Here is a 14,774-nt window from a genome sequence, read left to right as displayed (position 1 = left end):
AATAAGTTGCACAATATAGCCTGTTATGCACGACGTGCTAACCGATGATATTCAGTGGAGATAACTGATTATCTCCCGCTGAATATTAGCGGTTAGGCGCCGATTATGCTAGTTAACTGGTCAGCAGTCATGTCTGGCTGGTTAAATAGCTTTGACTATTGGTGCGGTAAGAGACCAAAGACTTCAGATATATAAAAGAATCAGCGACTAGAAATGCAAAGGATAAGGTTGTGCCAATATTTATTTTTTATTTATTAGGATTTATTTACTGCCTTTTTGAAAGAATTCACTCAAAGCGGTGCACAGTAAGATTAAATCAAACATAAACAATAGACAATTACAGCAGTAAAAATATTCAAATAATACGAAGCATGGCATAGTATAATACTTACATAATAGAACATTTTAATAGACAGTGTAGGGTATAAGAATAGATGGAACATATAGATAGGTAAGAGAGTAAGAGGAGTTAGAAAATAAGGTGACTGATTTAAAGAAAGTTCCATGTGAGGTCATAGAGATGATTAACTGTTATCTCAGCTAGGGTATGAGTGGATAAACTACTACTGCTTATCATTTCTATAGCGCTACTAGACGTACGCAGCGCTGTACACTTGAACATGAAGAGACAGTCCCTGCTCGACAGAGCTTACAATCTAATTAGGACAGAGAACAGGACAAATAAGGGATAAGGACAAAGGGTAGCAAGATTCTGGAATCCCAAAGAGTAGCAAGACTCCGGAATCCCAAAGAGTAGCAAGACTCCGGAATCCCAAAGAGTAGCAAGCTTCTGTGCAGAGTCCCAAAGAGTAGCAAGATTCCGGAATCCCAAAGACTACTACTACTTATCATTTCTATAGCGCTACTAGACGTACGCAGCGCTGTACACTTGAACATGAAGAGACAGTCCCTGCTCGACAGAGCTTACAATCTAATTAGGACGGACAAACAAGAGATAAGGGAATATTAAAGTGAGGATGATAAAATAAGGGTTCTGAACAAGTGAACAAGGGTTAGGAGTTAAAAGCAGCATCAAAAAGGTGGGCTTTTAGCTTAGATTTGAAGACGGTCAGAGATGGAGCTTGACGTACCGGCTCAGGAAGTCTATTCCAGGCATATGGTGCAGCAAGATAAAAGGAACAGAGTCTGGAGTTAGCAGTGGAGGAGAAGGGTGCAGATAAGAGAGATTTACCCAGTGAACGGAGTTCCCGGGGAAGAATGTAGGGAGAGACGAGAGTGGAGAGGTACTGAGGCGCTGCAGAGTGAATGCACTTGTAAGTCAATAAGAGGAGTTTGAACTGTATGCGGAAATGGATAGGAAGCCAGTGAAGTGAGACTAAGAAGTTAGTTACTTCTTCCATTAAAAGCCTGGTTGAACAGCCAAGCTTTCACCTGCTTCCTGAAGTAGAGGTAGTCTTGTGTTAAGCGGAGCCTTTCAGGGAGTGCATTCCAGAGTGTGGGGGCTACTCCGGAGAAGGCTCGTTTGCAGGTATTGTATCATGTAATATCTTTTGGGGAGAGTGTGGTTAGGGATACCCCTTGGGAGGACCTTAGTAACCTTGGAGGTGTGTAGAGGGTCATCCTATTTTTCAAGTACTCTGGGCCATTTCCTTTAAGGGAAAGGGAAGGGGAAATGGGACTTGATATATGATATACCGCCTTTCTGAGGTTTTTGCAACTACATTCAAAGTGTTTTACATATATTCAGGTACTTATTTTGTACCAGAGGCAATGGAGGGTTAACTGACTTGCCCAGAGTCACAAGGAGCTGCAGTGGGAATTGAACTCAGTTCCCCGGGATCAAAGTCCACTGCACTAACCACTAGGCTACTCCTCCACTCCAGGGTTTTTTTTTTTTAAGGACCTTGAAGTTCAAACATAGAGTTTTAAATTTAGCCCTGTACTGTACTGGTAGCCAATGTAGTTTTTGCAAAAATGGTGTGATGTGGTCACGTCGCTTGCAACCTTCTATGAGTCTTGTTGTAGCATTCTGAATCAATTGGAGCTGGTGCAGACCCTTTGTAGTCAGACCAGTGTAGAGTGGATTACTGTAATCCAGCCTTGATGTTATCATGGCATGCACAACTGGGATAAGAAAGGCGGCAGGGGTCCTGTCTTGTAAGATTTCAGTGGAAAACCTGGAAGATGGAGCTATTTGGAATTGACCACTTTTCTTAGAACTGTCATAGGAGTTCAGCGGTTAGCTGGCGTTGTGAGGTGTCGGCAGCTGCCTAGTTGATATAGTGTATCGAGATTTTCAAAAAGCTTTTGAAAAAGTTCCTCATGAGAGACTCCTGAGAAAGTTGACGAGTCATGGGATAGGAGGCAATGTTCTGTTGTGGATTAGGAATTGTTTATTGGACAGAAAACAGAGGGTAGGGTTAAATGGCCATTTTTCTCAATAGAGGAGGGTAAATAATGGAGTGCCACAGGGTTGCTAACTCCGTGGTTTTCCCACGGGATTGGGTGACTTTTTTTTAGGAAGCAGCAAGCAATTTTCATCAGTTGCGGGTTGCGGTTTTGAGGCGGCCCGGCAGTTGCACAGCCCACCACCCCTCTCCAGGTGGCTGATTGGCTCTGTGTCAAATTTGGAGCTGGAATGAGGCTTGGTGCATCTGAAGCCTCATTCCAGCTCCAATTCTGACTAATAAGAAGTGAGGTGGGTGATGAGGTCATCAGCTGATGACTCATCATCATGCTGGTGTCTGGACTGGAGCGTCAGGAGCACAAAGCGCAGCACAGCAGTCTCGTGGGAAGAGGAGGCAGAGCAAACAAGCTGAAACATGTTGGGCATATAGGCTATTATGTAAAGTGTTTTGGACCTAATAATTTTGAATACGGTTGTTTTCAATTAAAAAATAGCTACTAGCTCAATATTCGCTGCTTTGTGCTTTTGTATTTTCTTTTGTTTTGTTGCTGGTTCATTGTACTGTGTTAGCTTGTTCTCATTAAAAAAAAATTATTCCATATTGTTTGACTAATATTAGCTTCAATATAAATTCAACATTACTACATTCAATAATATCAACAATGACCTTGCTGCATTTATTGAACGTTAACGCTTAACATACACACACACACCAGGTAAAGTCCCTACTACGGTTTTTACCATAAACCAACTACCACATCCCCTACAACAGCTGTGTTAATGTCCAACACTGTGTGTTCACCTCAAGATGGTTTGATAATCTAGACCTAGTGGCAACTGGCACCACTATATGTCCATCTAAAATGTTCTGTAAATATAATAGTCCAGCGTGTTCAACTTATCTTGCCGATCACTTGTCCAGGCATCGATAATCAATCATGTAAATCCAATAGGTAACCGGCTTATGCTATAAGCATAAACCTCCTCAGCACCGTTCTTCAATCTGTCACAGCTGTCGGGACAAAATTCATCACAAACACATCTTTTAGTGGGGCTCCATCTGGATGTTATTCCCACGTTCCAACATCAATTAAACCTCTGTCTTGGTCATCTTGAGGTGAACACACAGTGTTGGACATTAACATAGCTGTTGTAGGGGATGTGGTAGTTGGTTTATGGTAAAAACCGTAGTAGGGACTTTACCTGGTGTGTGTGTGTATGTTAAGAGTTAACGTTCAATAAATGCAGCAAGGTCATTGTTGATATTATTGAATGTAGTAATGTTGAATTTATAGTGAAGCTAATATTAGTCAAACAATATGGAATATTGATATACATGTGACTAATTAATGTAGGTTTACCCCTTGTGTTAGTATTAAAAAAATTAGAGACCATTATTAAATATGCTGTATACTGAAAGGTGGATTATAAATTGTAATTTTGCTTTGAGCTGATTAAGGAAAACCATTCCTCAGGGTCTTAGAAACAAGCTCACCGTACCATATGAAAATCTCTTTCCCTTTTAGTAATTTGCTCTGAAGATGGGGGAGAATGGTGGGAGTACATGGTAAAAGCATTTATTCCTTGGTGAGTGCATTATCCCACCCCAACCCAACACAGGGAAGCCTCTCTCTCCTTCTCCATTCTTTCTTTCCCCCAGATACAATCCTCATTGTGCTCCTCTGCAGCCCTCTCAATCTGACTTGTCCCTCCTCTCTTCCTACCCTTTCAGTCATCTTCCATGCTCTGACTGGGGCCAAAGATGCCTCCCTCCCTCTCCCCCCAAGACCCCGATCAGGAAATTCCACCATTTGCTGCTCATGATCGGAGTCTTGGGGGGAGAGGAAGGGAGGGAGGCATCTCTGGCCCCAGTCAGAGAATGGAAGATGACTGAAGGGGTAAATCTGGCTCATATCTCCTTTCTAAAGAAAAGATATCTGCTCATGAATACACAAGCCTCCAAAAAGATATTCAGTGTGACCTAGAAATCATATTGCACTAGAGGCGGAGTCAGTCTACAGACTTTATAGCAGGATTAGACTGCATCTCCATACTACCCACAAATGGTGAAATCACTCCCACATGCAAACACTCCCATGAGCTCTCAAACTTGAATAAATTGCTCTTAGTCAGGGCAGGGCTAAATCTATATGTCCTCTTTTTCAGTGACTAGACTTGAAGTTCTGTCAAGCAGGGATTATCTCTTAGGCATTTGTATACAGTGCTGCACATATCTAGCGGCACTATGGAAAATGAAAAATATTAATAGTACTATTTCCCATTGCTTTACATGGCTACTCCAATATTATTAGCACAATCCTTTATCAAGCACTTATTTTTTAAAAATAATTACCTCATCTTTAACTCTCATTCACAAAATTAACCATGCACACTTCACATTCATACCATTCACACTCCAACCTCCTCACTATAATTTATTGTCTCTTCCTCTGTGGAGGAGTAGCCTAGTGGTTAGTGCAGTGGACTTTGATCCTGGGGCACTGAGTTTGATTCCCACTGCAGCTCCTTGTGACTCTGGGCAAGTCGTCACTTAACCCTCCATTGCCCCTGGTACAAAATAAGTACCTGAATATATGTAAACCGCTTTGAATGTAGTTGCAAAAACCTCAGAAAGGCAGTATATCAAGTCCCATTTCCCTTTCCCTATTTGAGATTCTACATGGAATGTTGCTACTTTTGGAGATTCTAGATGGAATGTTGCTACCATTGAGATTCTGTTGCTACTATTTGAGATTCTACATGGAATGTTGCTATTCCACTAGCAACATTCCATGTAGAAGCCTGCCCGTGCAGATCACCAATGCGGTCGCGCAGGCTTCTGTTTCTGTCAGGACATCAGACTCACAGAAACAGAAGCCTGCGCGGCCGCATTGCTGATCTGCAAGGGCAGGCTTCTACATTGAATGTTGCTAGTGGAGGAGTAGCCTAGTGGTTAGTGCAGTGGACTTTGATCCTGGGGCACTGAGTTTGATTCCCATTGCAGCTCCTTGTGACTCTGGGCAAGTCGTCACTTAACCCTCCATTGCCCCTGGTACAAAATAAGTATCTGAATATATGTAAACCGCTTTGAATGTAGTTGCAAAAACCTCAGAAAGGCAGTATATCAAGTCCCATTTCCCTTTCCCCCTTTCCCTTATGACATCATAATATCAGAAGTGAGCCAAGTATCGGGCAATCAAGCCATTGTGACATCACTGATGAGGTTGGCTCTTATTGGTGGAATGAGTGGAGGAGTAGCCTAGTGGTTAGTGCAGTGGACTTTGATCCTGGGGCACTGAGTTTGATTCCCATTGCAGCTCCTTGTGACTCTGGGCAAGTCACTTAACCCTCCATTGCCCCAGGTACAAAATAAGTACCTGAATATATGTAAACCACTTTGAATGTAGTTGCAAAAACCTCAGAAAGGCAGTATATCAAGTCCCATTTCCCTTTCCCTCTTTAATACGAATATACTATATCTCTCTGATAACCTCTATAGTTTTCCAAATATGCTCCTAGTATTCTCTTTAAAATCAAATCACATGCTATAACTCTACTGCTCAGAATGCACACATGAATGCTTATATATATATATATTTTTTTTTTGCTGCATTTATATCCCACATTTTCCCACCTATTTGCAGGCTCAATGTGGCTTACAATATAATACAACTACAATCGCATTGATGGAATAGAGAATCAGAGTACATATAACAGATAAGGTGCATAGGAATATTATGGCAATCATATTAACAGAGAAGAATTTCAGAATTATTGCTATTAAAGGTATGTGTACATATATATATATATATATATATATATATATATATATATATATATATATATATATATGAGCAATTATTCTTGATTTCACCACATTTCACCAAACAGCTGTACTGCTAGTGTTCATATACTCATGCTTGAGGACACTTACCATCCGTCTATAAGAACTCTCCCCTATAATAAAATTGTCCATCAAAGTTCATTAGCTTGAACAACCATTTTAGTCAAGTAGATTCCGTCTCTGTATTTCACCTTCTCTTTTCCCCTCTCGTGATTGTATTTAATCCAGTTTCAGCTCCTTATTTGGATTTTAACTCTGATCACTATGTCAAACGCGAAACAGTTGCTCTGTTTCGCTCTAGGCATCTTCAGGGGTTTAACTGTGATACATGGATTAACATTATCAGAGAGTAAAACAAATTTTCTACCAAACCTCAACTAACTTCTAAAAACTTTGCATACCTTTCATTCTAAAAACTCATTTTCGGCTGCAACTGTTATCTGGCTATGGGAACAATGGCGCCCTGCACTGCACAACGCCATTGCATGCAAAATAATGCATTTTTCCTCTTTTTTAATATTGATTGGGTACATCACATCCTAAATATCTAACCATTCTACCTCCTTATTAAGACTGGACAGAAACAGTGTTCTTCATTCAAAAATAAGTCTCTATTCTTTATTAACACTTTTTGTAGTATACTGCCACCTTCCTGTAAATTAAATTGAACCAATACCACAAACTTCAAATCATCTAAAGAATGCTGGGCCGAGACCCAATGTTCTACCAATGGTGTTTTTAACTTCTGCAATTTAATGTTACTTAAATGTTGAGCTAAACCATGTTTAATGTTTTTGACTGTTTGTCCTGTGTACCAAAGTCCACAAGGACATGTTATGGCATATATAACATATCGAGGCATATTTTCAAAGCACTTAGCCTTCCAAAGTTCCATAGGTTTCTATGGAACTTTGGAAGGCTAAGTGCTTTGAAAATATGCCTAATGATGAACTGCATTTGTTCTAGATCTGAAAATATTTTTTCTCTTTTCCTTGATTTGGTATCATTATCCTTTTAGTTTCAATGCATGCTGACAACATCTACAGTCCTTGCACTTTGCATAAAACTCTTCTATTTGGGTCCTATGTCTATGAAAAGACAATTTTTCTCCTAGGTTTTGACCCCGTCTATAGGCAAACCAGGGCAATGATGCCTGAAGCCCTTTATAAATAGTTAACATTGGCCAAAGTTTGCATAAAATTTCTTTCACCCGATTAGTAAACAACACATATGGAAAAATACACGTCATTTTATTCTTGTTTACTGATTTACCTTGTGACTGAAACCACCAAGGTCTATGAGCATTATAAGCTCTTTTAAACGTTCTATGAAGCACTTTATGTGGACATCCCCTTTGCTTAAATCTATTCTGTGTTTCCTGTGCCTGGATCACAAAGTCCTCCTTTTCAGAACACAATCAATGTATATGCAAAAACTGGCCTATTAGTATACTGTTTTTGAAAAGGTTAGGGGTGGTGGTTTTTATAATGGAAAAGTGTGTTTTTATCTGTCTGTTTTCAGTATGCCTTAGTTACAAAATCTCCCACTATATAATGTATACTAATGTTCAAAAATTCAACGCTTAAACCTCTGACATGTGTGGTAAAGGTTATATTTTGATCACATAAATTAAGATAGTGATGGATAGAAAAATGTTTTGCAATATCTCCTCTCCATATTAACAGTACGTCATCTATATAATGTTTTCTATTATATAAGGGTTGTATTTGCTCTTACAGTATATACGTGAAAATCTTCAACTACAACCACATTCAAATAGGCTATTGTAGAGGCCACTGTGGCCCCCACTGCTACCTCCTTTGTTTGTCCATAATATTTTTGCTCAAAGCAGAGTTAATGATGAGGTAATTATTTTTAAAGATAAGTACTTAATAAAGGATTTTGTTATTAATATTGGAGTAGTCATTTGGTAAAAATGTGATAGTTTATGTGACTAGATTGAAATTGAGATCCTTAGTAGAGATATTGCTTTATATGGGAGAAAAATAATCTTTAATTTGAATTAACATTGAATTGCTAGCAGAGTAGATGACAAATCACTAACTGCGCAAAGAATATCTTTCTGCCAAAGGACAGCATTAGCCTTGGGCTTCACAAACGTGTACTGGAGATCCCATAGCCCCTAGAGTTTTTAGTATATGCATAATTTCTCTCATACATGCTTATTGTGGCTATCTTAAAAATCCTGCTGGTTATAGTGCCCTCTGTTCGGGTTTGGAAAGTCATGAATTATCTTCATGTCATTCATTTATTTAGATTTAATTCCCTTCTGTCTCGCTGCACCCTACGCCTGGAATAAACTTCCTGAGCCCCTACGTCTTGCCCCATCCTTGGCCACCTTTAAATCTAGACTGAAAGCCCACCTCTTTAACATTGCTTTTGACTCGTAACCACTCGCCTCCACCTACCCTCCTCTCTTCCTTCCCGTTCACATTAATTGATTTGATTTGCTTACTTTATTTATTTTTTGTCTATTAGATTGTAAGCTCTTTGAGCAGGGACTGTCTTTCTTCTATGTTTGTGCAGCGCTGCGTATGCCTTGTAGCGCTATAGAAAGGCTAAATAGTAGTAGTAGTAGTTTTTGGCATGGATAGTTCAAGGTGAATTACATCAGTAATCAGTAAGTAGCTCCCTACCCCAAAACATTTTCAATCAAAGGGATCTCTAGCTACTAAGCTGTTTTCCAGAGGCACAAAATGAAAGAAAAACTGAGGCCCCTAAAGTTTGTACCTAAAGGGAATGGGGGGGGGGGGGGGGCGCAAAAGTGGGTTAACAGGATTTGAGCCCTGGCTTCCCTGCTTCTTAACTTGCTGCGCTAGCCATTAAGATAGTACCCAGACTTGGTCACTGCAAGACATTACAACCGGGGCCCCTCTGCAACCGATCCGGAACCATATCCCGACCCACCAAACGGCAGAGCTTCCCCCTAGTGAGGGGAACTCACCGGAACGGCGGGGGACTGTGAGGTGGTCTCGTCCTCCTCCTTCAGCAGCTGGCTCCTGAGCTCTGACAGCACATTGCGTCAGCCGGAAACGAGGCGCAGCACCACAAACCTTCCGGGCGGAAACGCAGCTTGTGAACGCCAGGTCCCACCGGGAAACCGTTCCCCATCCCAGCAACAGCAGCTCCAGCCACTTTCAGCACCACAGAGGTTCCCAGTCCTGCAAGCTTTCCGGCTACGGTTAAGCTTGTTTGCAGAGAGGGGATAGAGCGATGGTTCAAGCTCTTGTTTCCGCACGGTTGTGTGCACTGACCGGAAGTTCACGGCAGGGGTATGTGGCGAGGAGTGCGGCGGTGGCTTATGTTATTTATCTCTGTAGTCGCAACTGGTCAGCGATAGCATAATAAGCAGGTGCGAGGGAGGCAGAGGAGTTTTCTGGCCCAGTTTAAAGCTTTGTCAAAAAATACAAAATCCCAGAATAAACCACTGGTAAAATAGAATAGAATATAACTGAAAAACCAGGGTCCAATTAGAGAGGAACAAATGAGAGAACGGATATAATAGAATAAATACCGTTGAAGCTTAAATACGTGTATAAATTTATATTGTTTTTATGGAGTAATCTCAGAGTAAAAACTCACCCCTTACAATAAACAATGGTCTTGATATATTAATCATTGAGGGGATTTGGAAATTAAGAATTTGTGTGAAAATACCTCGTAGCACTACTTACTGGAGTGCTAGAGTGAACACATTGGAGGGGGACTATGAGAGAACGATTGCTAGAGTGTGAAGTTTAATTTTAAGAGCACTGGGTGTTTGCTCACTTAAGAAAATTACAGGAGTAAATCTATGATTGAGAAGCTTAGCCAACCTTAGAGGTATAAATCGCTTTGGCGTTTCCTCGCTTGGGTGAGTTTTTACTCTGAGATTACTCCATAAAAACTATAAATTTATACACGTATTTAAGCTTCAATGGTATTTATTCTATTATATCTGTTCTCTCATTTGTTCCGACCCTGGTTTTTCAGTTATATTCCAGTTTAAAGCTTGGCGGAGGACTTATTGCTTGTCAGTAGATCTGGATACGGTCATTCGAATTTAATGTCTGACTCACTTGCCAAACCTCAGTATCTTGCCGTGTCGGTGGGTTGGAGTTAAGCCTGACATTTTATGGATCGCAACCAAGACCCCAGTGAATTTAGTAAACGCGTATTCAAAAGTACCACAAAGCAGCAATGAGCTCAGACTCTTCGCAGAAGAGCAGACTTGGAGGATAGGCATCACTTTTAATTAGTCTCAAATACTCATTCCCCAAAAGCTCTTCTTAAATTTGGCAGCTGAGTATGTGTGCAAGGGACTAGACTAAGCGTTTGCCTCAAAAACTTAAGTTTGAGAGTTCACTGTGAGTAGCTTAATAAATAAATTGGAAAGCAGGCAGAGCTGAAGAAACTTCGTACACCCTTTCTTACCGACTGCTCTGCCATCCCCCTTTCTCGTCCTAGTAGTTTTCTCTGGCTTAGCCCTGAACAGTAGCCAAATCAGAATCCTAACAATTCCAGTGCCTATATGAATTTCTACTTTTTCTTATATATATATATGTGTGTGTGTGTGTATATATATATATATATATATATATATATATATAAATTCTTTTGTGTGTGTTTGTAGAGGGAGACGTGTAGAAACATGAAACATGCTGGCTTTCATCTGTGTGTGGGCCAGCCTCATTGGCCGCTCTATCTACAGGATGTATTTTATGATTACTTGGCTCAGTGAAATGGTCACAGCATGAGAGAACCTTTTGCCTGTAGGCCACTACCTCAAATTCCAGATAAGGTGGCCTTTGTGAATTGAGACAACGGTCTAAGTTGTGTTCCAGGGGTTATATCTGAAATGTTCACATTGCAGCGTCTATCAGATTCCGATAAGCCCCTGAGTTCTGTTGTAGACGTGATCATTGATTTGTAACAAGGACACGAGTTGGGCATTCGTCCTGATTCTGGTGGGCACTAGGACTTATTTGTGTTGGGGTGTCTGTAGCTAAGCAAGAGTACAAAGCCATAAACTGGGAGACTTCAGTTTGATTCACCACTCATGTTGTAATCTTTAGAAAGTTACTTAACCTCCTTAATTGAAATAAAAAATAAGATGGTAGGATCTTTGGGACAAGGACATGAACTAGGATAATTAACTTGTGCATCACTATATATAGTTTCTATTGTCATAAACTAGTTTGATATGTTCAAAGGACTAGAAAACTATTTTGAATAAACACTGCAGTTCCCAGAATGGGTTATTTTTACGCATACTGTGACAGTAATGAAACTCATTCCTAAGCCATGGTATATGGAATATGATCTTAATCTCTCAAATTTACTGCTAATGCTCACTGTTGTACTTGCATTGTGCCAAAGAGAACTCATTCTGCATCACTTGGAAAATCCATTTAATAACTGGACCAGCAGTATTTTGTGACGAGTTTGTAAAATAGCTGACTGTATGATGTGCAGCTATGCCATGACAGTGAACTGAATTCTAGAATTTATCAGGTTGCTACAGATCTCCTAAATTATTACTTTTTCTTGCAGGCCCTATGCATGGTTGATGAAGGTCTAGTGACACCATTTATTTGTGTCTCTGATGACTTCGTTAGTTTCCTATGATGATTCTGATTCAGAGACAGATGTATGGAAAGCAGAAATATCGGATGGTTCCAATCAGGGGAGAAACCTGGATTGTTCCACCACGTTTCACACAAAACACTTTTCATCAGATAACGTAAACATGGAAATGCCCCACAAACAGAAATCTGTCAAGAATATTGGTGATGTTTGCCCTGGTAGTATAAATGAAGACTTGAAGCCTTGCCCAGTTACTTATTCTAGCAAAGTTGGCTTGGGTACATGTTCAGGACCAGCAAGTACGTACCTCTGTTATAAAAGTCAGGGGCGGTCATTAGACGCTTTGTCTAAATCTGTGACTGTCGGGGCAAATGTGCAGAAGAGAGTGCATGAGGACAATGTTTTTCCAGCTATGGGAATTAAGCCATACATCCCTAAAAGATTGAGGCAAGAGCAGCCCTCTGTGCTGAAAGATTCTACAAAAGATGGGGAAAACCAAAAACAGTTTCCAGATTCCACGATTAAACTAGATACAGCAGGAGAACATTTATCTACTATGACTTCCAGGGTTTCTGACATTATCAAACCTTACTTAGAAGCAAAGTGCAGAACAACAGAAATTCCGCGAAGTCTGATGTTTCAGATGTGTGAGCACCAAGGACCTGTTAATAAAGTCCAGTGGTGTCCTGTGCAGCAGTATAGCCACATGCTTCTTTCAGCATCTATGGATAAATCCTTCAAGGTAATATATTGATGCAAAGGAACAGTTGCTTTAAAGGCACTACATGATAATAGGATGTGAACATTGAAATAACCTAATGAAAACTACTAGGCCACATCCCCATCTCAAGCAGTTTTGTTACAAAGTGAGCACAGGGAATGAGATCCAGCTAAGGGATAGGGCTTTGATAATTATCATTTGTTATTGTCTTAACTATTATTTTTTATAATTATTGAGTAGCTCACTGTTTATGCACGGAAATTAACTTTATAAATTGCATTTTTATTTTGCTGTAGGCTGCACCGGGGCAGTTCTTTGGGATTGAAAAGGCAGATGATAAAATATAATGAAATGAAGTAGCTTTGCTAAAAATTTAACCTGTTTTCTCAGATTTGTTTGAGGCCATACTGCCATTCCAGGTAGCACATTATAAGTTACGTGCAGTTAGTTATGTGTTGTAGTGCATCTGTATTTTTTGCTAGGTTTATCGGATAACTGTTCTTGGAGGTCTTGTTCATTGACAGCTTGACTCAGTTCTAAGGCCAGCCCATATTCTCCGGTTTCTATATAGCGCGTCTAGAGATCCGCGCTGAAATCCAAGCATATTCTATAACATCGTGTGTAAGTTAATTGGCTTAACAAGCCAGTCAGCATTAACAGCACTTAATAATGGGCACTAATCGGCAGTAATTAGAATTTACATGCACAACTCCCTGCAGTAATGTTCTAATTCATACAGACAAAAAGGAGTGTGGTTATGGGTGGGGAAATGGGTGTTCAGAAATTTATATGCATAGTTATAGAATGTGGCCTAGTGTTGTTTCCAGTGTGGAGGAGTAGCTTAGTGGTTAGTGCAGTGGACTTTGAGCCTGGGGAACTGAGTTCAATTCCCACTGCAGCTCCTTGTGACTCTGGGCAAGTCACTTAACCCTCCATTGCCCCTGGTACAAAATAAGTACCTGAATATAGGTAAACTGCTTTGAATGTAGTTGCAAAAACCTCAGAAAGGCGGTATATCAAGTCCCATTTCCCTTTCCCCCTTTCCCTTATGACATCACAATATCAGAAGTGAGCCAAATATCGGGCAATCAAGCCATTGTGACATCACTGATGAGGTTGGCTCTTATTGGTGGAATGAGTGGAGGAGTAGCCTAGTGGTTAGTGCAGTGGACTTTGATCTTGGGGAACTGAGTTCGATTCCCACTGCAGCTCCTTGCGACTGTGGGCAAGTCACTTAACCCTCCATTGCCCCTGGTACAAAATAAGTACCTGAATATATGTAAACCGCTTTGAATGTAGTTGCAAAATACCTCAGAAAGGCAGTATATCTAGTTCCATTTCCCTTTCCCTTTTGTAGGAATATTCATTTGTTCCTTTTGTCATCACTGGCAATGTTGTTAAGAGTGTATACCATTCATGAATAGTCCGCACTCTTTTGAGAGTGTGCACTGTTGATGATACACAAAAAGCAGGGATTTTCATTTTTCTTCTGCTTCTTTTTGTTTGCAAATGACATGAAACAACATGGGAAATGTCATTTCAAAAGAATGCACATCCATAGTAGAATAGTACTTCAAATAGTAAATAACTAGTAGCTTCAGAGTTGGTGTTTTATTTTGAAGACAAGATCTCACCGGCCTCCCACTTAGCCATCTCTCTCCTCTTCAACCAGTCCAAAACTCTGCTTCACGACTCATTTTCCGCCAGAGTCGCTATGCTCACAGCCCTCTCCTCAAGTCACTTCACTGACTCCCTATCCGTTTCCGCATTCAATTCAAACTTCTCTTACTGACCTATAAGTGCATTCACTGTACCGCTCCCCAGTACCTCTCTACTCTTGTCTCTCCTTACGCCCCCCCTCGGGTACTCCGTTCTGTGGATAAATCTCTCTTGTCTGTCCCCTTCTCCTCTACTGCTAATTCCAGACTCCATTCCTTTTATCTCGCTGCACCTCACGCCTGGAATAGACTTCTCGAGCTTGTACGCCTAGTCCCGTCTTTGGCCGTTTTCAAATCCAGGCTAAAAGCCCACCTCTTTAAAGCTGCTTTTGACTCCTAACCACTACTCACTTGCCCTGTACCCTTTTATCGCCCACCTCTTTAATTCCCTTCTCTTAGTTGTTCTGTCTGTCTGTCCTGTTTAGATAGTGAGCTCTTTGAGCAGGGACTGTCTTTTCATGTATGGTGTACAGCGCTGCGTATGCCTTGTAGCGCTATAGAAGTGATAAGTAGTAGTAGTAGTACTGGAGCTGAAGT

General features: G+C 40.6%; 2 protein-coding genes across 3 annotated transcripts in view; one reads left to right on the top strand and one right to left on the bottom strand.

Annotated features, from left to right (window-relative positions):
• Nucleotides 1-9,259, bottom strand: part of WARS1 (tryptophanyl-tRNA synthetase 1) — a 45,396-nt gene extending 36,137 nt beyond the window's left edge. Inside the window, exons 1-2 of one of the 2 annotated variants that reach the window (XM_030214708.1) lie at nucleotides 9,178-9,218; nucleotides 6,303-6,531 (exon numbers count right to left, since the gene is read on the bottom strand). The gene's annotated coding sequence lies outside the window, so the exon portion shown is untranslated. Of the gene's footprint in view, nucleotides 1-6,302; nucleotides 6,532-9,177 lie in introns of both variants that reach the window. The other variant, XM_030214707.1, reaches the window with a different exon arrangement.
• Nucleotides 9,260-9,344: 85 nt separating this feature from the next.
• Nucleotides 9,345-14,774, top strand: part of WDR25 (WD repeat domain 25) — a 209,934-nt gene continuing 204,504 nt past the window's right edge. Inside the window, exons 1-2 of the mRNA XM_030215303.1 lie at nucleotides 9,345-9,505; nucleotides 11,766-12,540. Of these exons, the coding sequence (XP_030071163.1) occupies nucleotides 11,818-12,540 (723 nt within the window). The 5' untranslated portion in view covers nucleotides 9,345-9,505; nucleotides 11,766-11,817. The remainder of the gene's footprint in view (nucleotides 9,506-11,765; nucleotides 12,541-14,774) is intronic.

The sequence above is a fragment of the Microcaecilia unicolor genome, chromosome 9 (assembly GCF_901765095.1).
Source record: "Microcaecilia unicolor chromosome 9, aMicUni1.1, whole genome shotgun sequence".
NCBI lineage: Eukaryota > Metazoa > Chordata > Amphibia > Gymnophiona > Siphonopidae > Microcaecilia > Microcaecilia unicolor.
The sequence above is the reverse complement of the archived record's forward strand: the minus strand, read 5'-3'. Positions and strand labels throughout refer to the sequence as shown.